The 24,382-nt window shown below is 42.3% G+C and overlaps 1 protein-coding gene across 2 annotated transcripts in view; it reads left to right on the top strand.

Annotated features, from left to right (window-relative positions):
- Positions 1-24,382, top strand: part of TTC7A (tetratricopeptide repeat domain 7A) — a 173,301-nt gene that overhangs the window by 138,257 nt on the left and 10,662 nt on the right. Inside the window, exons 19-20 of one of the 2 annotated variants that reach the window (XM_050893908.1) lie at positions 143-345; positions 9,931-9,978. In XM_050893908.1, the coding sequence (XP_050749865.1) occupies positions 143-345; positions 9,931-9,933 (206 nt within the window). In that variant the 3' untranslated portion in view covers positions 9,934-9,978. Of the gene's footprint in view, positions 1-142; positions 346-9,930; positions 9,979-24,382 lie in introns of those variants that run through there. The other variant, XM_050893907.1, reaches the window with a different exon arrangement.

The raw sequence follows: 24,382 nt of genomic DNA on the forward strand, positions 1-24,382 counted from the left end.
AAGCACTGTGCAGGATCATGGCCTCATGTTTTAATACGCTTAAGGGACATGATATGTAATTAATGTGAAGAAAGGTCTCCGACTTACTTCAACTAATGGTAGGGTGTTTTTTGTTTTTTTGTTTTTGTTTTGTTTTTTTTAGCTGAACTCTTCATGGAACAGCAGCATCTCAAAGAAGCAGGCTTTTGTATCCAGGAGGCAGCTAGTCTTTTCCCCACATCTCATGCTGTACTGTACATGCGTGGGAGGCTTGCAGAGATGAAAGGCAATTTGGAGGAGGCTAGGCAATTGTATGATGAAGCGCTCACAGTGAATCCAGCTGGAGTGGAAATTATGCACAGCCTGGTGAGTTTGCAGGGGCTCAGCTCCATTATAGTATTTATGTTCCTGATTAACTGTAATAAGAGGGGAGAGGGCTCATGCTTGCTCTGGATGCCATTGTCTTCATAATCCTGAGAGCAAGTAACTGTTCCAAGAATAAATTGGGTAGCTTGAACCTCTATTTTAAGACTGGATTGAATGTTTTTAACTAATTAGGACTTGTGTCAAAAGTAAATATTTTAATTGACAAAGGCTGATAGTTTTGGAAGTCACTTCACTGCTTTGTCTTTGCTGCTTTTCCTACTAACTGTTATGCATTTTAAATAAGCAGTACACTGATGTTAGAAAGATCTGAACTAAAACTATAGAATATAGATACATATGGGGTTTGTAAACCTTGGGCTGGAGTCTTGTGGCTACTCAAATCAAGATAAACTATGAGTTTACAATAAGATTAATCTGTTATTGTCTTAAGCTGTGGCTTAGCTCCAACCTTGTGTAGGGGCAGTGACTCAACATTTGTGGGGTTTTTTGGTAACACTCCTATCCAGCAAGTATTTCTTCTGTTGCACCATCCCCAAAACAAACTTATTTACAGACATAGGGCCTAGAGCATAATAATAATAATAATAATGATACAGGGAGCTTTGCGGAAGACCAGAACCCACTTCTCTTATGAAATCAGAACAGTTAATCATATTTCATCAATGATGTGTCTTGTTAACTGTAGCCCTTACTAGGTCTCTCTGGGATTTTAGAAGTCTTTCTTGACTAATTTAATTTTTACAGGAATTCTGCATCCATGTGACTTCTTTGTGTCTTTGCTAGCAGATTTGTATTTCCTGGCATAAATTTGGTCCTGATGAGGTTTGCAGGCAACTCCAAAACTGAAGGGGTATCAGTGAACAAGAGGACAAACGTAAGGTGAAGTTACAATTGAGAGAAAATAATAGAACCTACAGGCAAGGGATGAGATATTTGGTATAATGAACGTTCAGTGCAAAACCAGCAAATGAATAGCTGGTGCATACGTCAGGAGAACAACAGCTATGTACATATCAGGCTTATATGGGGCAATAATATTACTTTGTTGCTGTGATCCAACCTTCACAAAAGCAGTCGGTAAAAACCTGGCAAGATAAAATGATGTTTTTTGCTCAGTTAGTGTCATGATTTCAGACAAGTCACTGATACCAGAGCAGCCATCAAGTTAGATGCCAACATGATACTAATAGCTTTCATTTTTGTCTCATTTTATGGGCAGAACCACATACTGTGTCTTCCCATTTCAGTTGCTTGCAATTTTCTGAAACTATAGTCATTTGGAATAAAAATTTCTGAGATGCACATCTGCTCTGGCCCAGTGTACTTTGGAAAATGTCACCCAACATGGCTTAACTGTTTCTGAAAATGAGGCTAAAGAAGAGACCTTAAAGGCTTCTGTGACATCTTCTTTACCGTGCTTTAGTGTCTCCAGGTTTTGTCAGGAATGTGCAGTCTTTGTAACATATTAATGTGCTTTTTACCATCCCTAAGAAAATCCTTCCTAGGTTATCCAGGTTGTAACCTTTACAAAACATATTTTATACGTGCTTAGTAGATACGTATTTCTGAAACCTCTGAGGAGTCTGTGAATGCTCATTCCTGTCAAACCCCAGTAAGCTCCATCATCTCTTAATCAAGGGATGGAAGTAAAATTTAGGAGAGGTGAATGATGGGGAATTTGGGGGCAGAGACTCAGTCCATAAGCAAGTAGGGAAGAGGAAGGATAAACTCAGTAACAAAGTGAGAGAAATAGGATAGATAGAAAATAAGATAGGTAACACTGGATAAGACTGGATAGATAAGAAGAATGAGACTGAGTTAAGGAACCAGGCCGAGACACATGGGTTGAGAGGTGGGCATGTTGGAAAGGATAAATTAAAGGGGGCGGTCTTATGAGAGACACAAAGGAGCATGAACCTGTAAGAGTACTTCCACTCCATAGCGTTCAGTCTCCTTAAAATTCTGAATCTTCCCATCCTGGTGCAAGCAAATATCAGTGAAAATCACTTGCTTAAGCATGTGCCTTATCTCCCTTAGCTTGGCCATGCTGGCAGCCTGTGGTTTACACCTGTTAGCTAAGATAGCAAAGGTCTGGTGTATCCCTGCTGATATGAATCACAGCAGTAGTTACAGGATGCCACATAATGGCATTCCTTTGTATGCTTTTCCAAAAGCTAGGAAATTGCACATAACAAGTTAGAAGCGTCTGATGAGCACTATAGAAAAGCCTGTAAAGAAATTAATCATTCTGCCTTCAGAACAGAGCTGGAATAATGTGCAGTAAACAAGGCTTTTAGGGCTATGCATCAAATAAAAAGGGCAAAAATAAAATATTGTATGGCTGCTAGCTAAGTGATTTTGTCCTATGTACTGAATGAGACAGTGTCCCCATGGAGAACTTGACTGGGTTTATGCAATTGAGGATATAATGTAACAAGTGGTAAATTCTGCATCTCCTCGAGGCCATCAGAAGACAACTGGATGCCTTTCTGAAATGTATGTATTAGCCAAGTACTAGCTGTACTGTTATTAAAAATACAAGTTCTTGAGCACAGTATGTTCAGTCCCCTACCAGAGGGAAATCTATGTCTTGGATTATGCAAGAGGCCAAACTAGATTATCAGCTAGTTCCAAGTGGCTTGAAACTATGCAAGATACATACAGAGGCAGCTGAAATTAAATTCACACATGCTGTTTCAGTGCTGGTCTCCCCAGACATTTGAGTACATAGTTTTCCCACTGTAGTAATACTGTTGTGGATGTGTAATAATTTAGGGAAAGAGGGTCTGGTTATGACAATTACTGTTTGACTTAGTGCAATTGCCATCCAACTGACCTAGTCCACTTTAATGGAAAACTCTACTGTAGACAGTGCCGATTCTCCCTGGTGTATCAGCATCAATTAGCAAAGTAGTCATGTCTCTTCCCCTGGGCTCTCAGAACTGGGTTGTCAAAGCTATATTTGGAAAATGCCAACCTGAAGAGCGTTGCTGGCTTTAAATGAAGGGCACAGATCTAGCAATGAATGAGTCCATCTGGTGTCAATAACTTCACTTTTACACAGGGTAGAGTCACCACCATAATAAACACAAGCTCTTTCTCTGCGTAGCTGAAAATGGCTGTGTTTTACTGTGACTGTAGGGTGTTTACAATAGCTGTCAAATCATTGTGCTTTCCATATAAAGCATGCTGCTGCGTGGAAGAGCAGCGCCGTACAGCAGGACTGCAGTGCTGAGTGCATCTGATGAGGTGGGTAGCACAGTCTGCTTCATGCGGGGGCTGTTGGCACTTGGTGTCCGATACTGTGGGGAGGAAACCGCAGGCACGTTGAAAATACCAGAGTTGTGCTGCTTCTTGCTAGCACTTGCAGTTTGTAAGTGATGCCACAGGATCCTTAAGCCTGTATTAAGAATCCACCAATGGCCTTTACAAAGTAAACACTTCTGGCTAATACCTGATCTAAGGAAGCACATCTGTTGAGGAGTTCTGTTTTCATTTGGAAAAAACACATAGAATCAGGTTTTGGGGCTATTGGGAGCATACTTATGTACCAAAGTACTCCTGGTGAGGTGTGGAGCTACTCCTTGGTTGAACAACTGTTTGCTGTCAGAAACAATTAGCTTGGATTGGCCCTTAGAAACTGTACATACTGTAAGACCACAGCTCTCTCTAGGAAATAGGACTTGCTAGGGTTTTTTTTCCACATTTCTCCTTGTTCTGTCTCACAGGTTTCTGTCTTCCCTCCCTTTACTAGAACAGCCCTGTTCTTTTCTTCTTCCCTTTCACAGGCTTCTTCTGGGGCCTGCTTGCAAAGATCATAGAGCACTTCTCCCTCCCAGGGGGGCTGATGGAGTTTCCACTGAGTAGGTATCTTCACTGGTCCAGAAACAAGAGCTTAGCCCATATCCCCTTGTCTTACACTGTGACTAGTCAGCCATGCCAGATGCTAATCTCTGACAGCACATTTCTAAACCAAATAACTACGGCTTACTTCTTTCAGTATGTACCAAATTTGGTTATATTAACATCGTGATACACACAGCTTTGGGATGGTGATAACAAAACTGACATGTGCCCAACCAAGTCAGAAAATACAAGCCAGGGCAGATGATACCTCCTTGTAAAGCGATACACAAATCCACCTACCTGTATGTCACTAGAGAAAGACATTGAAATTTGCTAGTTCCCAGCCACAGTGCATTTCAGTACCATTCTCCCTTTTGATTCAGAGGAGGAGAAAATCAATGCCAGCATGTTGGATTTGAGTCCTAAAGCTCCATACGTAATATTGCAAGATAAACTAAAAACATACTGAGATATTCAGAAGACTCCTGCCCAGCATGCATCTCACATAGCACTTTGTCGAGTTAGAGCAATTCTCAACATGTTTTAGTTCAGGGAAGAAGAGAATTGTGTATTGAAAAGGGAAGGAAATGGGCCCCCTCATTTCTGTCACTGTGCCACATTTAATAAAAACAGCAAAAAAATACCATCAAAACAAAGAAAAAAAAATTTGCTCGACTCATATTTGAGTCTTATTGATTGCAATGGAAGATTGTAATGATTCCTCATTTCTCTTGAAGGCTGGGGCAAGGATGATAAGGTTGTTATCAGAACGCCATGTAGCTGTCTGCGTTGCCTCATCCCTGTGCTTGATAGCGAAACAAAGTGAAATGTATATTGGGTTTTGTTTGGTGAGTTTTTGTGAAGGTTCAAATGGAAAGCAGTCTTCATAATGTATTCCTGTGTTCTGTTGTGACCACATAAATGGGTGGAAAACATAATCTACTGAATGTACTTGACTTGTTCCATAATCAAGTCAAATAGAATATACAGGTAACACCAGTTGTGCTAATCATGAGAGTTCTGCTTTTTTTAGATAGACTGTCATCTGCACCACAAAACATAAGATCGGTGGCCATGGAGAAGGGCTTTACAGTCATATAGTACCCTCCAACTGAAGTTGGAAAAATAAGCTTCCCACTCACATAAGTCACCTAAGCTGGGCCAACAAATTGACTGTAGGCTGTTTTGTGACCTTTGTTTTCTGAGATTAGTGTAGATTTTGGCCTTTCCCCACGAAGGCCTGGTTATTTTTTAGAGAAGCTCCTATGGTAAATGCAGTTTGGGAGGTATCAGCCACATAGCAGAATCATGGAATGGTTGAGGTTGGAAGGGATCTTGGGAGATCGTGTAGTCCAACCCTCTGCTCAAGCAGGTGCAGCTAGAGCAGGGTACCAGGACCGTGTCCAGCTGGGTTTTGAATATCTCCAAGGATGGAGACTCCACACCCTCTCTGGGCAACCTGTTCCAGTGTTTGATCACCCTTACAATAAGCAAAGCTTTTTCTCATGTTTAAATGGAATTTCTTGTGTTTCAGTTTGTGCCCATCCAGTCACTGGATACCACTGAGAAAAGTCTGGCTCCATCTTCTTTACACCTTACCATCAGATATTTAACCATATTGATAAGGTCCTGCCTGAGACTTCTCTTCTACAGGCTGAACAGTCCCAGCTCTCTCGGCTTCTCGTTGTGTGACAGATGCTTAATGTGACAGTCCCTTAATGATATCGATGGTCCTTTGCTGGACTCTCTCCAGTATGTCCATGTCCTCCTTGTACTGGGGAGCCCAGAACTGGACACAGTACTCCAGGTGTGGCCTCACCAGTGCTGAGTAGAGGGGAAGGATCACCTCCCTCAACCTTCTGGCAACACTGCTCCTAATGCAGCCCAGGATACCGTTAGCTGCCTTTGCTGCAAGGGCACATTGCTGGCTCATGGCCAGCTTGTTGTCCACCACATCCTTTTCTGCAAAGCTGCTTTCCATCCAGTCATCCCCCCAAAGTGAATCTGAAGCTAATACCAGGAATTTTTTCTGGAAGTAGATACTAAACATAACATTGGCATGACTGTATTGGGTCAGAGCAGAGGTTAAACTAGTCCTTCTCTCCAACAGCAGCATAAGGAAGTGCCTAGGAAAGAATGAGAGCAGGGAAGGCGTATATGATACTTCTAAGGTTATGACTTAGCTCAGGGACATCCTGAAGTAGATGTAGATTCTACTTGCTTAGTAATTCACAGTGGATTTCACCTTTGTGAAGTTGTCTTGAGCCTGTTTTAGCTTTCAGTATTCACAGTACCCTTCAGCAAGGAGACCCGCAGGTCTGCTCTCTGCTGTACAAAGAACTGCCAAATTTGGTATGTTCTCGATGCAGCTCTTCCTAGCCACACTGATGCACCTTGTTCTTATTTTGGAAGACATAACACACCACTGATTCTAATTCATCCCCCCTCCCATTACTGATTTTATAGTATCTGTCACCGAACCAGTACCATTCCTTTCATTATTGCCCTTGCCTCTCTCTGAACTTCTTACAGTTTTTTTTAAGATGAGAAGGCTAGAGCAAATAATGCACTTACAAAAAAATCAGCTTAGCTTCAAAGGCGGTGTTGTAGACTCAGTGATAAAAAAACCTCACTGTCCTGTGGTCTTCTATTCATATAATTATTACCAATATACATTTTCATACAAATACAATGTTCTATTTCAAATGTTTTGTATTAACTTGATCTCATTATCATAGCTCTGTTTCCATCTCTTCTTGCCTGTAGGGGCTAGATTTTTTTTCTGAACGGTCAGCATCTCTAATGAACGCATGGTGATTTATAATAGCAGTGAGCAGTGTAACGGTGTTGTCTCAGGTCCTTGTAGAGATGTCAGTGTCCCAGTCTGTGAATACAACACAGCCAGGAAGCATGCAGTTCTAGTCTTTGATATATATTTTTCATTCTGCTTGCCAGAGACATACTTTTAGCTGGTGGAACACAGATTTCTCTCTGCTGGTAATGCTAGGAGCTGAAGAGCTTGATTGAGAACAGGTTTTTGTATAGATTATGTTCCTTTTGCCTAAGATAAGTACATTGCTTTTGATTAGATTTGAGCGTTTAAAAACCATATGATGCTTTGTTTAAATCTTCTGCTCTTAATTGTTCAGTTGGATGCAAGGGCTGAATAAAAAGAAAGAGCCTTTACAAAGAGTCTTGGACTATTTAATTTGGCCTTCATTGTGTACTTAGGATGCAATTTCATGTTCATTTTAGTAGAAGAGTCAACCTGTTGTCTCCAGGTTCGCATTTGGTAGCATCAGGATAATTCGAAGACTACAGTTTCCACTGATTAGAACATGGAAATGAATTATTTCTGTTCATTTATTTCATTTTACCTCACAGTATGGTGCATGCATCCTTGTTTTCAAAGGCATCCATTCACATAATAAAAACATGGCTTGATTGCTTAATATTTTCAAGCATGACATGCATTACTTCCTTGGGGATTTGTTTCATGCTGCCATGAAGTAATCATATAAATCATGGGGCAGATTCTCAGCATGGGTGAATTATCATAGCTCCATCATACCAAGGTCTGTATGTCTTGTAAGGTAGCTAGGACCCTAATTAAAAGCATTTTTACCTTGAAAGCTGAAGTTAGAATGCTTTCTGTGCTTAAATGTGGGAACAAAAGAGCATAGTTTTCACATTAATAGAGTTATTTATCATCTAAGGAGCTGCTTTATGTCTGCAGTTTATCCAGTTTGTTTGCTATTTTGTAGATAAGTATGCTGTGGTCTGTTTCCATTTTCTAGTGACATTTCTTGCTCAGTTTTTTATAGTTGTGTACAGAGAATCGAACACCACAATTAAAATGCATCCCCCTGTAGTTAGGACAACTGTGCATTTGTCCTAAGTGTAATTAGGTGGATAATTGTATCTAGAGACACAATGAGCGACCTGTTTTTATCTGTTCTGGAGATATTTCTTCCTAGCTGCATTTGATGCTCCCCTTGCTCTTGTTTTGGCAAAGAATGATAAGCAGAGTTAGGGACTGGGTCATTTTGATTAAGTGGACAGTTGTACTACTTTTGTGATACTGAGAATATTTTTCATAATCACAGCTACTACTTAAATACTTAAAGGGAGTCTTTGAGAAATTGCTGTCATAAGAACTTGAATTTCAGTAGATAATGACAGCAAAATGAATTTCTAACTGTTTGACAAAAACAATTGAAGCTTTACTAGTAACACTATTTTTAAAGGGTTTTTTTCTTAAATAAATATATACATTGAGTTCATTACTTTAAATATTTTTTGATGGTATCAGATGTGTTTATTATTTATATTTATTATCCAGAATTTCTGTATGTAAAACCTGCTTCAAGAGAGGGTTATTTTAAGGTTTTGATGTATGTATTGACTATAGTTTTTCATTACATTGTGTCTGTGTGATCCTAGGTCGGTGTGGCTTCTGAGTTATAATATAGTAAAATGCATAGAAATAGAAAAATAAAAACCAACATTGCAGGTTAAAGTACTTAAGATCTTACGTATGCCATGTCCTCCAAACCTGAGAAGCCACGAGCCGTGTTATTAGGAGTGTTTGGGGGGGTCCTGATGCAGAGGCGATCTCTTGGCGTTTTAAAAAGAGCGAGATAGAGCACCCAAAGCAAATGTATGACAGCGAGCGAGCTCCTGGTTTCTCTTCCCAAACTAAGCACCGTTTCGTGGTATTTATCAAAACACTTCAGGCTCGGGCTTTGCTACTGTTGTGCAACAGGGTGGGTCCTTCCTCTTCCAGAGAGCAAAGAACTGCAACTCACTCATTTTCCATTGAAGGCAATTCACTGAAGGGGGCTGGAGAGGAGGTGGAGCCCTGGCTCTCGCCATCCCGGCGCGGCCAGCTCCGCTGCGCTGTCAGCGGTGATCGTGTGTCACGCTTTAAACCTCTGTAAAACAGGGATGAAGCTACTAATCTACTTCATCTGGGGTTTGTGGAGCTTAATTAATATCTGCGCATACTTTCAGATGACAGGCACTCTGTAAGCGCAAAATCTTATTTATTCTAATTATATGTCTTGATTCCTATGGTGCTTTATTCATTTGGGCTTTTGGACCACAAATTATTTTGGGCAAAGTACTGCGGTCTGTTCAGCACAAATGATGTGCTTTACAGCTCTGAGTACCCTTATGTCCCTAAATGTAAGTAGTGATGAAAACATTATTGCGGTGGGAGTGGGATTTAGGAGGCAGATCTGCAAACTATTTCTTCCTCTCGCAAGGATTTGTTTTCATTAGAGGAGTCTGCCGTGCCTGCCTGATGTGCCTTGCCCTCCATTGTATTGATAAATTGTTACAGCGGTGCTGTGAAGGACAGAGTGAAACAGAAGCAAATGTGAATCTGACGACTTTCTAGCACAGCCCTCTTCTCTTCCTGGAGATAAGATACGACAACGCCTGCAAAAAATAACTTTTTGCAGGGGGGGAGGGAGGGTGCTTCCTTTCTCTGACAGTGAATGTATCCTTCTGCTCTGCAAATTCAGTGCAAGCAGAACATCTTTGTACCACTACAGTTCTGCATTTTCCCCTGGTGAAAAGCGGTTTGGATTTTTGAGAGAGATGACAGACCTAAAGGTAGAAAAAGCATTCAAGTAGACAGTCATTACAAGCCTTTCCAAAAATGGAGCAACCTTGAACAAAGTGCCTTTTTTTTTTCTTTCTTTCTTAATTAAGTGATAGTGACGGTCAACAGGAGATTCTAGCAACCCAAAGGAAGACCGGTGACGTCTTCTGTGATGCAGCTTGGAGAGCTACAGACTCTGGGACTCTCTTAGGTCTACCTAATATGGAGTGTACAAGAAAACACTGGAAGGGTGAATTTGCTAAGTCCTCGTCTCCAGCAGGATATTTCTGGACTACTTTTGATAGTACAAAACATTTAAACAGTTTAGCCCATCCCGTAAGTTTTCCCTCTGTGTGGGGAAATCCCTATATGCTGTTAACAGTTTTTCTCACACATTTTTTTCTGTTCAATGCACTGCATTTCTCCAGTACATTTGGAGAACAGGCAAATGGTGATATATAGGTGTATAAGAGAGAAAGGGAGGGGAAGGAATTGGAAGGGACGTAGAAGAGACGGCAAAAAGCATAGACTGCTGCTTACTTTAAAATACCGAGGTAAAGCATTGACCACTCGGAGACAGTTAAAATCACTTCTTTTCTCTTCCATTAGCCATTCAACAGGTTGTTTCTTCCTTTTCCATCCCTCTCTGCCTTGTAGATTTCTGCAGGAGATGAACCCAACCTTGATTTGCCCCAGAAGGCTCTTTCAGTGCTATTTATTTGCTATTTTATCCAAGAAAGGTAAAATTCACTACAAAGAATCTGAAAGTGCACTTAGGTCAGAAGCTTGTTCCAGTGGTGTTGAAGGAGTGTCTGAAAGCAACAGAACAAACAATCCAGGACCAAGAAATTGGGAGGAACTCCTCAGCCCTTTGGAAAATTCAACTCCTGAGGCAGGAACTTAATATAGGTTTCCTGTTTGTTCTTTGTGACATCTAAACTTGTGTATTTTTTACTTGTTGAAAACACTCCTCTTGCTCCTTTCCTCTCGTCCTTCCTCATGCTTCTATAAAGCTCCAGTCTATCAAGGAACTGCTGTTCAATATTGCTAATGTGACTTTTGCCTATGTTTTTGCCAAAGTGCTCAAGAGAGAGAAGCCCCGGCTGGAAAAAGAGCAGGGAAAAAAACCCAAAACGGCCTATGATGGTCAGAGATGGGCAAGAGAGAGCTTGACTTGTCAGGGTAGCAAAACAAAGACTGGAAAGGGATACATTTTCTCTCTGCAGGTACGTGTGGAAACAAATGGTAAATGCTGTGGGGAGAGAAAAGCTGCATCAACTAAAGGATGCAGCTATAAACTGGTGCTGGAGATTGAAGAGGGTTCCCAGCCATCAGTGCAGAGAGGTTCTGGAGTAGCCTTTCAGGACGAGATGTGGGAAGAACAATCTGACCCCTCTGATACTGGAGCTTGATCAATTTACGAGGAAGGGAGGGGGCAGCCCCGAAGGTCTCTGTAAGTAGGACTTGACTTAACCAAACCCAGAACAGTGCTTGCCCATTCAGGCACGCAGGCTGCCATGCCCAGACCACCAGTGACTGAATTCATAGTGTCCTCACATGTAACTTCACATGAAACCCAGAGTGTCCAGCTAAAACTGTCTTGCACACCCACCTGCTGTCCTGCATTCCTATTTCCTTTTTCTGTTGAAGAACTTCTATTCCCAGAAGCATTTTGTAATTATTTTGAGTTTTATTATTTTTTAAATTAGAGGTGGCGTTTGAATGTTAGTAGGGCTTCCCTGGAACACAACCCTGACCTCCATTTTTTATATATATTTTTAATGAGTTGTCAGGTGGCTTGTGTGCATCATGGAGTGGAATGATGGATGTAGCTAGACTCAGGAGAGTTGCATTGAAATTCTCTTAAAAATAAGCAGCATTGTGGCAGCTCAGCTCTATTGACAATAACATCAAGTCAGGTTTAATAGCGTAGTTCCTTATTGAATGAATCCACCCTGTAGGAAACAGTATGACCTTTCTCTGTGTGTGCAAGACAAAAAAATCAATGTTAATCCCTTGGGAGGAAAAATATAAGATTAGTGGAACAGTTGAGTGAGTCTAATGAGAATCAGATGGCAAGAATGTTAATTTGGAAAGAGATACTTGTATAAGCTGTCTGAAGCTGTAACACGGTGGTTTTCATATATCACCAAATGCCATGTATTCTCCTTAGATACATATCTGCAAGATGTAATTTGATGGATTTGCAACTCTTCTGTATGGCTTCCTGACAGAACAACAGGGAATTTTCGAGGTAATCACCTTTCAGTGGGGAGATTTATGACCACTGTAGTTAGCTGAGCCTTTCCTCCATCAGGAAGGGCACGGACTGGAGACAGTCGTTGGGCGCAGCATACCAACTGGGAACTGCTTAATCAGAAACAGGCTTGAGCATCTCTGTCTTGCGGTTGCTCTCTGGAGTCATGCAGTTCACTGCCATTGTCGAATATAATGTTTGCCTAAATCGGTCCTCATTACTAGTATTTTTTTAAGTCGGGTGGGTAGTAATTCTTCTGTTGTGCTTTACTTAATAGCCCTCAGCTTTGTAAGAAATAAATAAAACAATGAGCTTTTTTACTTCCTCTCTGCTTCCGAGGGTCTGAGGTGGCAGTTTCATTTTAAGTGCTTTTAAGTCGTAGGTGAAAATTCACATTGCCTAATTCTCAGCCTTTAGCTTAGGTAGATGAGTTGGTCGCTCTCTCCACCTGTTGCCCAGAGAGAGGGACTTCCCCAAGGTTGGTGCAGAGCCCCTTTTGTTAGGCTGCTGCTCTGCATTGCCTTGTGGAAGAGTCTACCTCTGTTCTTCCCCTGAAGATAGAGGGAGACTGTGCAATTAAAGTGGGTGCCTACGTTTGTGTAGATCACATACCTCTTTAAATTAGTCACATGAGGCAGTTGAGTATCTCCTAGTGCATGGCCTGAGGCAGGAAATTAGGTGAAATTACATTGACTTGTTCCAGAGAAATTACCGCATTGATGTTTTCATATTTAGCCCAGTTCTCTCATTGCTTGTGTTCACCTGTTCAGCATTCATTTTAATACAAAGAGTAGGCTCATAAAAACAGTTTTACAGTTGCATCGCTTACCGGGCTGTGTCTGCTTTCCAAGATTGTCACCAGCGTAAGAGACTGCGAATAAAAGTCAGCTGGAACACAAATGGCAGCATCTCAGTAGTGCCAAGCTGTACAGTGGAGATTATTTGTTTATGCTTTTATTTGCCAGCATTGACTGAACAAAGATAAGAACGTAAATGCTGTAGCAGAGCTTCCCAAACAGGATTACAGGGGTGATAGGAGCTAGCACTTAGCATTACAATAGTAGATGCCAATGTGGGAGAGACGTCACTGCCTGCTGCTCCTCTTACATCCCAAGAGCAGAGCAATAAAAGAGGCGGCAGGTCTGTGGAGCTCTATGTGAGGTTTGCTGCTTTATTCAGGGACACTAATCTTTTAGGGTTTGATTCACTAGGTTTGTACTGTGTGAGTTTTGCTTTGATTCCCCCAAAATCCAAATTGTGGTTAATGTGACTCTGAAGGAGGGCCTTACTTTGTGAGCCTTAGTAAGTTTTACAACAAACTAGGCAAGCTCAATATAAGCTCTGAATTGAGTGGGGAACAGGCCTCCAGGCCAGCTAATTTTGAATGTCAGCGTGCATGGTACAAGGCTAATTGAGATACACAGAAACTGCCATATGCCTTCTTAATTGCATTTAGATGAGATGTACAGTATTTGAGTCAGCTTGGCAGTGTTCCAGCTGATGAAATTGTTGATGGTACCTGACACCAGTGATGATATATTAAGTGCGCTTAATACCTTAGCACACGTGTCATGAGGCACATTAGAACCATCGAAGAATTTAGGTGAGAAAGGACCTTTCCTCTGGAGGTCATCTGGTCCCACCTCCTGCTCACAGCAGGGCAACTTCAAATATAGAGCAGGTTCCTCAGGGCTGTGTCCAGCTGAGCTTTAAGTATTTCCAAGGTTGGGTATTCCATCACCTCCCTGGGCCCATGGTCTGATGCTGCACCACCCTTTATGAAGAATTTTTTCTTAATAGCTAATCAACCAGAATTGCCCTTGCTGCACCTTAATCTGTTGCAACTAAGCACCTCTGAGAAAAGTTTAGTCCCATCTTTTTTCCAGTCAACCATTAGGCAACTGAAGATGGCAATCAGATGCCTCCTTAGCCTGGAGAGGGAAAGGCTGAATAAATGCTCCTCCCTCAGACTCTTCATAATATCATTGTCCCCCCAGCCATCTCAGTGGCCCTCCACCTGCCCTTCTCCAGTTTGTCATCATCTTTCTGGTACTGGGGAACCCAAAACTAGTGACAGCACTCCAGATCTGAGCCAAATAGAAGGAAATAATTACCTAATGCAGCGCAGTGTGCCGTTAGCCTTCAGCACTGCATGGGTGCCCTGCTGACTCGTGCTCAGTTGTTGTCCACCAGCATCCCCAAGTCCTTTTCTGCAGAGCTGCTTCTCCGCAGTTGGTGTCCAGCCTGAACAGTTGCATGGGGTTATTCCATCCCAGCTGCAAGATGTCAGCGTTCAGCAAATGCAGTTCCTCTTAAGTTCCAGGAGGACTGGGGCACTGAAATGACAAGCAAGACCTGCATTGTTAAGGGCTGGAGGCGAATCACATACCACGATCACTTACAGCAAGTAAGACTTCTACACTCAGAATAAGTAAAAGATTAAGTTTGGTCAATGCTTAAATAAAATATAGAGCTGCCATCTCTGAGTTACACTGAGATTTTGGTATCGACACTGAATTTTTCAGTAACCCACAGTGCCCTTTGTACAGAAAGCCACAACAGTGTTCAGGGGGTTTTTTTGTACTGTAGGAATGCATTTTAAGAAACGGTATTGCCCAAGGCAACATGAACAAAAGCAGAGAAATGTGATAAAGTAGGCCCTTTGGGAAATCACTAGTCATTGGAAAGCTGTTGGAGTACCTACCTTTGGTAGGAGGGACCCCGGTGTGACCTGATGATTTTGTGCTTCCAGTATTTGTTTGTAAACAGGCAAGCTGCTGGAATGGTTCTGGCATCCTCTGTGACCTACAGCAGGGAAGTAAATGTGTGTGTATGTGTTTACACACACATGTTTGTGTACCTCAGAGCTACAAGAAATGTTGCATCACCTGATTCAATAGGCTCAAATTTGGTTATGAAACACCAGATGGAAGGAGCATCTCCTGCGTCCCTCGAACAGTCTCTTCTGATTGGGGTCTGGTGCATTAGAAAGGGGACAGGTCCCCAACACCATTTGGTAAGTGGGCTGTGCTGTAGGGTAGAGCGGAGTAAGAAAAGGAAGAGCTAGATTCTCAAGAGGACTTTCCTTGCAGAACTAGCCAGGCCAGGGCAGGAGGAGTCTAATTTGTTGAAAGAGTGAAGCCTTGTTTGTAAGCAGTTAGTGATCCTGAAGCGAGTAGAGCAGGAGGCTGAGTGAGGGAAACGCTGGCTACCTGAAATGGAGAGCCACTGGGAAACCACTACCCATGCTTTGGCTCTCGTGTATCTGGGGCTGTTAACCTTGGGGGTCATGAAAAGCTGCTACTCCATTTATTAGCACGGCAAACGCTGTTGCCGTTCAGTGGTAAACTTATCCTTGTGGTCTCCATCTCTCCTTGTGTTACAAGCAACAGCTCCCCCTTCTTTGCAACCTGTCAAGCCAATCTATGTATTGCAGACCTTAACACCTGCATTGAACATGACATGAACCAGCACTAAAGAGGTAGTGTACAGCTGAAATATAGCACTTGTTCAGCACATTTACGTGTAATATACCAACCCAGCCAAACCTAATTGGTAGCGAAGGATGAACTATGACTTGCATTTAAAATAAATTCTCAAGCAGCTCTGAGGTTGTGATTATTTTTTTAAACAAGGAGAAAGGTTAGCTTCATCCTTCTGTAAATATTCCCCAGGGCAGTGTTCCCCAAAGCAGCTAATGGCAAGCAAGTTTGGCACTTCTATGGGATTGCATGGTTTTTAATAAGAGAGCAGTATTATTCCCTTACATCTAAACAAAATCTCTGGAATTTCTGAACGTCTAGTTATAGTAATTTTTGTGCCAGATTGGCAGGCAGTGATATTTTCTCTTTGAGGCTGTCACTTGCAGCTCGGCAGAGCACAGGAGTGACTAATACTGACAAATGAAGCTAGGTCAAATTAAACAAATGCCACAGTAAAGCATTTCTAAAGTCATGTATGATCCATTGTGAGGCTCAAAGCTTGATGTTGTAGGAGAGCTTATAGACTTGTTAACATACAGCCAGACCCTACAGCATTTAAATCTTTTCCGAACTGAGATTATGTACCTGAGGATAGTTCAGGACAGGTTTCTGCAGTACAAGCAGATATCCGTTCTCCTCGTGACTTCAGTGAGAGTAAGAGATTCTGCACATATTTTATGCACATTAAGAGCAAAATTGCCTGCAGTATCTTCGGCACCGGGTTGATGGACCATTTGGTATCCTGTTTGCCTGAAAAGTGTCTTGCCTTGAGAGCAAGAAAAGTAAATAAATGTAGAGAGAGACTGATAAAACCCACAAGCCCTGGAGATTTCCAGGCTTCAGGAGCAGAAACCCTCACTTCAGGATTCCTTGCTGTTGTTCCTAGAATACCACAAATAGGTCAAACAAGCAACCTTGAAAGCTCAGAACTGCTTTTCACTAATGATAAATGATTGTGCAACTACTTGAGATGTGTTAATTCCGCATTTCTGCAGCTTTAAATTATTTTTCTTTGAATATCACTATATTCACCAGTGGTTAGAAGACTTTCTTAGCTCATAGATTTTGCGTTCTCTGAGAAATTCTCTATTACATATTATTTGCTGGCTGACACAGCAAATCAGGCAGACTGGAAGCATATACCATTTTTAACTAATCTCTTACTTTGACTAGTGAGTGAAGAACAATCAAAGGAGATGGTTTGGAAGTAACCCATTGTTTGAAATCAGCTTTCCCAAACCAGCATATATAAAATAGCAGCATCACAAAGTAAAAATGGCATATATGTGAGATCCTTGAGCAGCCTATTTTTCATAAATTTATTTTTAGCTTGGTCAGCTGTACTAAGTGATTTTATCAATGTAGCTAGTCTCTGGAATAAGAATGCTCACATAATGTAGAGTCAATGCAGGCAGCTATGAAAAGTCATGATATATACATGTAGCACAAATCCTTTCAAATCAAATTCATACAACTGAAATTCTGTAAATGGATTATATCTTGATAGTCTTGCACTACTCAATTTCACTCTCACAAGCTGGCATCAAACAGGGACAGAAGAGCAGCCTTGTTGGAAGTGCAGCCCTGCTATTTTTGCATACTTTGAACTAGACGACTTGCAAACTTTTTCCATCTCAGTGGTCATAGAGCCTGTCACAGTTTGAGGAGAACCAGAGGGACTGCTGCTCTGCATCTCCTATTAGAAGAGAATTCCCTTTAGAAGGAGACTTCCCTTGCTCAGATACCACAGAGTATATGGTGAAAGGTGAAACCTTTCAAATTAAAAGGAATTATGATAGCTTTTAGGTATTTATGGCAGCATATCCTAGTGCTTGGGGCCAGGAATATATATATATATTCTATACTGTGCCTTTAACACTACCTAGGCTTGAGATGTTATGTAGGATTTGTTGTTCTCAAGGAAGGGGGTTAGGGAAGCAGCTGTGTAGGTGTGGATGCCACCCCGTTCCCCAGGTGGCTAGCACTGCTACGTGCAGCTTTGACAAGCCTAAGTAACTGTGCTTGAACGTTACTGTCCCTCACTTACTGCATGCAACACAAGAACCTGATGCTTCCACAGCTCCTCCAGGATGTTGGGAAATCAGCACTTCAAGAGGTAAACCAGGGAAGAGATAAAAGTAACTATCCCAAACAAAGCTGCTGTGCTTCCCGTAATCGCTATCCGAAGGAGAAGAGGCAAAGGTGGCCTTGAAAGTAACTGGCTTTCTGCGATATCGTACATCTTAAGTGCTGCTGCTAGTGCTCTTACACCACAAGTAACCAATTAACAGCAGTTGTGGTCAACAGCCCTGGCCTCACAACAAAGGATAGGAGATGGCCACAGTTAACCAGGAACAAAGTATCTGATAAGCAACAAGTCTAACACCTTAAAGAGGGTGAGGGAGGGCCATGGGAGGATTTTTTTAGATATTACTGTCCAAAAACTTGAGGGTGGTTTCAACACCCCACCAGCGCACAGACTTAAGAGCAAACAAACTTCAACTGCAGTAAAGCAGGTGGGCAGTGCATAAGAGGTGTAAAGTTAATTTCAAACTAAAAGAGAGATTTTTAAAAAATGGAATGAAACTGTGCAGCAGGTACAATCTGAATGTGACCTGCTGTGGTTTCCTTCCTATGCATTGCGATACACTGCATTGTGGGGCTGTTTATCAGCAACAGAGCATGGTTTTGTATTCAACATTATCCCTGTTATCCTCCATACCACCAGCACCCCTAAATCAATACTTGCATCATGTGTTTGGCTCAAGCATCTTATGCCAGTTCTGTCTGGAGTTATTTTGCCTTGCAAGCAATCTTGTGAATGAGTTTGCCCAGCCTTTAAAAACCAAACCCTCAGGTATACCTTTGCAGAGTGTTTTTCAGCCTGAGCAAAGCTAGTGCCTAAGCAGGAGTGAAGAAAAAGAAAAAAGCCTATTTTCAGACTTTTCCTAAGTGCAGCAGTGTCACATAGATTTCTCCTTAAGAAACTCCTGCAGTTGTCCATCAGAGCTAGCCAGCAGCAAAGGCTGGAAGTAGAATGGGGGCTGGGGGAGGGCTTTCATTCTGGTACTGGGCCAGATCCTCTGAACAATAAAGCCAAGTGGGTGAAAGCAAAAGACATGTTAACTGAAGCGAGCTGAACTGTTCCTTCATCAGTGCCTGAGGCGCTCTCGGTTTATACTGCTTTTAATTCTGTCATTTTGGGCCCCAGTCCTGCACTGATGATAGGAGGGTGACTTTCTCCACCCGTGCCTTAGTCCGTCAAAAACCCCAGACCGTAACATCATGAAAACCAACCTGGCTACTCTGAATTTTTGTTTAAACCAAGCCTGAATAAAGGTGTTACTATTTAACTTGAAGCTCCAGTTTAAAAAATAATGAAAATCTAGTATTGCACGTGATAAGCTCTAGATCCTAGTTAAGCTGTACCCTAAAAACCAGAAAATGGAGATGATGTTGAAAATCCTCAACGAGCCTCACCCCATTAAAGTTACTGAAGTTTTGCCAACACGTCCTCGCCGGAGCTGTAGCCAAGGATTTAAGAGGTCCACTTTTGTTTAAAATTGTCTCCAGACTACCTGAAACTAGAGGCCCAGGATCTCTGCAGAGCCATTGGGCATTGTTTTTATTTGTTTTCATCTGTGCATGAATTTCTTTGAAAATACCCAGCAGAGCAATAAGAAGGGATTGTTTTTAATCTTTAGAGATGATAGCATGCTGTTATGCATCAAGGACACTCAAAAACAAAGCATCAGATAAACTGTACCAGGAGATTTTATTTTTTTTACCTCCAGGCTTTTCCGAAAATAAAACACATTCTGCATGGAGCTTGCTGTTGATGAGACATCTATAGGTTCGGTTTGTCATCCCAGAAGCATTAACACCACCGTGTTCAGACAATTTACATGTGTGCGTGAGTGAAAATGCAGCTGGATTCTGCCTATGCTCAGCACCCCGAGGCAGGGCGGTCATTATCACTACAGGGACAGCTGGGACCTGGCCTTGAGCCAAGACCTTGCTTAAAGCAATCAGAAGATTTCGGTGATGCAGAGTGAATTTTACATCCCCCTCTCTGGGAGAGGGTAGCTGAAGCTGGAGTTTTATGCCCTACTGCTGCCTGAGTTTAAAACTAGTCTGTGCATTTTTTGTGTTATGCTGGACAGCACAGTGGACAAAAGAATGCCTTCTGCCATGCAGGTTTCAAATCATATTAACAACAACTATTTATGTAGCTGCAGATACGTAATGTCTCTTGTTTGAGATCAGCAGTATCCTTCCCTGCCTGAATGAACGAGGTTATAAAACACGGTAATTATAAATCTCATTGACTGCCTTGCATTCAAGGGCGTGTTCCCCTCGAGCACTGCTGTGAAGCGTGTTACCCAGGAGACTGTCCTGTACAATCCAAAACAGAATTATTCTGACCCAGTGAGCTTGTTGGAGGGGAGAACATTTGGGATGCTGACCTGCTGCCACAGCACAGTAAATGCATTTTTCTCATTTCACAGCAGGGCAACACCGCAGTACAACAAGGCCAATACATTCAAGTATTCTTTTGAGGCATGACTTGCATCTCACTGACAAGTGCTGGCTCCGTAAAGATGCATAAAGGGAGCCTGGGACAGCAATCACGAACGAGAAGTCCTGCTGGCTGTCCACACAATTTCAGCAGCTTTCTCTGAACGTTTGGTTGTCTTAGACCTTTCTGGGCAAAACCATAAATACCTCAGGTAATATAACACAGTATCAATAAAACCCTTTCTTAAAACGTTCAAGTCAGGCTGTGCTCGTAAGACAGGCTAAAAAGTGTTTAATAAGTGACAGCTGGCTGTTCTGCCTTGCACTACTAACCATAGCATGCTTCAATACCATCCTTTCCCCATCGACCTGATTGTAGTCAGGATCTGTACGGGTACTTTCCTCAGTCCTGAGGGGTTTATTATCAGCATCAATCATGATGCTGTACTGTTGGGAAACTGCACAAAGCCCTGTCAATCCCCGACTCTCGCAAAAGGCTGTAAAACCTCAGCAGTCATATGCTCTGGGGGAAAAAAATAAGAGAAAAGGAAGTGCTTCCTAGAACAGTAACAAACACAAAACACGGCTGTTGCCATCCATTTTCTCAATTACTGTCAGTGCACAAAAGGAACACAGTGCTATGTGGTAGCCTAGGCAGTTGCATCATCTTTGTGCTCAAGTAGGAGAGGGAGATGAGGTGCAGAGCAGTCACTCCCAGCAGGTGTGCAAGCCAATTGAGTTCAATTAGAAACATCCTGCTGAAAATGTAAATGTTTTACAAGTACATCATGCCCATCAGGGGCTGCTGCTGGAGCCTGTGTTTTGTTGAGGCTTTGACACAACAACAACAACTGAAGATGCCCCTCTCCCTCGCTTGCTGTCTTCAGTGCTCCCCAGACACATGAGTGCCGGACTCATGTCATACTGCTACACAGCGGGTCTTTTCCACATTGCTGCCTCCCTGGGCATCTCAGAGATGCAGGCTGGTTCATTTAACGTACCCATGCCCATTCCTCCTAGCACAAAGGCAGACCAACATCATTAAAGTGAAAGCACTTTGCTAGACGCGGGAATGGATGCAGTGCTAGGGGTTGTACTGCTCTGTAAATGTCCTCTTCACTCCATATGGACTTCACAGTGTTTGTGATGTAATTTTTTTTGCTTAGGTCTGTGGGCAGCTCTAAAATGTATCTTACGTGTATGTTTGTGGGGATAGCAGGAGTTACCCAGTTCATTATATTTAGGCAATTGACTTTTTTCACTGGTTTGCTGAAAATCATGAGGGATTGATTTTACCCTCTTCCCTGGTGATCCAATATTTTTCCTCTGGCAGTTCTCAAGAAAATTAATTTTTCCCTCCTCCAAATACAGTATCCATCACTAGACTACTGCCAAACTATGTAACCAGCAAAATAACTGGTCTGTAGTGCAGGCAGCTCTGGTGCCATCTAAACAAGAGATAGTCTACAAATGTTTTTGGTCAATTCAAACCTGGTTCAGGTTACTAGTCATTAGAAGTCATCCCCTTACCTGTTGTCTCTGGAGTGGTTGCAACTATTTTTTCCATTCTCTTCAATTAAATGACGGGCTGATGAGCCCATACCTGCAAAGGAGGTATGCAGATGCTTTAGGAAATCACGAGTATGGTTTCTATAGATGGCAGGCTGTCTAGAGTGAATCCTTTCATAAAAAGAGAATTAGCTATTTATAGATGTCCTCCCTGCACATGGTTTTGGACAGCACTGTACTGCTTTAACATTGTTCAGAGCTCATGTAGAACCATGTACCTGCCAAACTGACAGTTCCTATGGTGCTTCTGTGGGAGCAAGGACTTCTCTGAATGGTGAAGTACAACTAGATAGTTCTGCTGCTGAACCAATTCTCTACAAATCCCATGTGCTTGTATTTATGTGAGAATATCAACACCTTTTCTCAGTATACCTACATTGCTTCTAAAACTAAAATGCAAATATTAGAGTATAAAGCTAAATACCTTAATCACATGCCAACAAAAACAGTTACTGACGGCTATATTTTGGCTAAATATTTTTATTTCAAGTATCCATCTATAAAAGAGCGTCATATCACTGTGGAGTTTTAAACAGTTACAAAAATGCAGCCAGATCCAGACAAAATATGCTCGGTGCTTGGATGAGTAACAGTTTTTTTCATGCTTGACTTCCAGAAAGATGACTGCTATGGAAGTGTCTAGTGTGGTTATTACATGACAATTAGCAGTTGTTTCTCTGCTGACAGATGTCCACATCAAAAAGCACTGGTTGTCTTTTGCTTACAATTTTAGAGATACCATAATCAAGTAGCTTAGACCATCTCTAAGGGATATTGTCCTTTGCACCAAAAGCGCAGCCTCATTGCCTAGGTTCATGCTGGGGAAAGTCAGATTGTGAAATATTACAGCAGATGATTTATGTGGAAGTTTAAGTCCTTTCTCCCTGTACAGAATTAAAAAATGCAGTTATTTCTGTGGATAGATCTCTTAACCAGGATAGATGAGCAAGCGGTATTTCAGCATTTTGTTTACTAATGAACTGTTTCAACAATGAAGCGACATACAGTATGCACACATCACATTGGTGGCATTGCTCATCTGGGACTGCTAAGAAGCAAGAGAAGGGAAAGGAAGAATTTGTAAAGAAGGGAAGAATGACTTCACATGAACACATTCTGGTGAACAAAGTTCACAAATTCTCTTACTGCACAGCTGTAGCATGGAACATGTCTCAAAAGAAAGCTTCTTAAAATGTCACAGATAAAACAGTATTATTCCGATAATTCAGGGGAAAAATAGCTGGTTTACGTTAGTGCTGAAAAGAATGCAGTGCAAACCATGGCCTAAATGAATATTTCTGCCTGTAGTCAAAGGCCTGTCCTCTAGCCTTTTCCTCCTGCAGCCCAATGAAGTTAAAAGGAGTCCTTGCATGAGGGTTTTTGCCTGAGGTAGGATTGCAGAATGATGTGCTGTGCCTGGCAGTGTGATTTTGAAACATTTGCTAACAGGCAAAGGTCTGTGGGAGCAGACATGAGACTGGCAGGTGGGATTTAATAGCAGAGATTTTGTGCAGCTGCCAAAAAATCACAACCCAGATGCTGGAGCTGAACACATGCTGCCTGATAGGAATGATGTTCTGGGGAAAAGAGGAAGCCAGCAAGTGTCTGTCAGAGAAGAATTTGATTCTGAGTCCAGTGCTGCCTTACCTCGTCCTTCTCCTGGGGTCAGACAAGTCACAGCACTGTCTGTGCATCAGTAACTGGCGGGCATGGAGATGTACTGCATTTTTTCATTATGCTGCACCCAAAAAGTACCTCACCAAGTCAGACTCCTCTTTGCCTCTCCAGAAGCTCATTTAAATCCCCTACTTACCATCTGCTTTTCCTTCTCTCTCTCTTTCTTCTCTGCATGAGCTATCTTCTCTGAGCTCCCTGTTCCCCTCACACATTCATTCTGCAAGGTACGTTTTTATTGCTGCTCCTCAGAGACCATATTCTTCCCAAGACATTGATCTTCCTTTTTTCTCCATCCCTGCTCTGTTGGAGGTCAGTTCCCTCTCTGAAAAGCACCAGCAAAGAGAGAGAGCAAGCATGCTTGCACTGAAACAAAGAAAAACACAGCAGCAGACCAGCCGTCTTTACCCTTCCCCAACCACCCTGATCAACAGGTAACTAGGACTAGCACTGTATCCAGGCACTAAGGGCATCCACAGACTGACTGGTGACTAACATGCTCCCACACTCTAGTATGAAAGATCTGGGCAAAGCCAGCAGCCTGCAAACCAGGCCAAGCACTTCACCCTTTCTGCCCAAAGGAGGAATTTCCTAAAAATACATGTCCTGACATACCACTGAGCCACGTGGCACAGTGAGCGCAATCCTATTTTCAGCCTGCTCTGCAGGGTGACATAGCTAGTTACACCTCCTCCCAAAAATGGCACGTCAGCAGCACAACACTTGCTGGTGGACCATCAGCGCAGCCTCCTGCAGGATGGTGCTCTCCACTGGAATTCCCCGTCAAGTGATCACACGCTCGTTGTGCATAAGGCTGTGGTTGTAGGAAGCATCCCCAGTCGTGCTGACCGTAATCAGGACAGCTGCTTTCTGCCCGTCCGTACAGCAGTGGTACTCTGCAAGTCCCAGATAGGTGGGTTATGGGCTGGGGAGGAGAGCGCGATCAAACCTAATTCTAATCTGACCCTAAGAGAAGCACTCCTAATGGATATTATGCCTGTCTGGCACATACCTTTTGCAGCTCCACCAAGCAGCACAACGGTAAAGCAACGTTTAGCTTTT

Source organism: Gymnogyps californianus, chromosome 3 (assembly GCF_018139145.2).
Source record: "Gymnogyps californianus isolate 813 chromosome 3, ASM1813914v2, whole genome shotgun sequence".
Taxonomy (NCBI): Eukaryota; Metazoa; Chordata; class Aves; order Accipitriformes; family Cathartidae; genus Gymnogyps; species Gymnogyps californianus.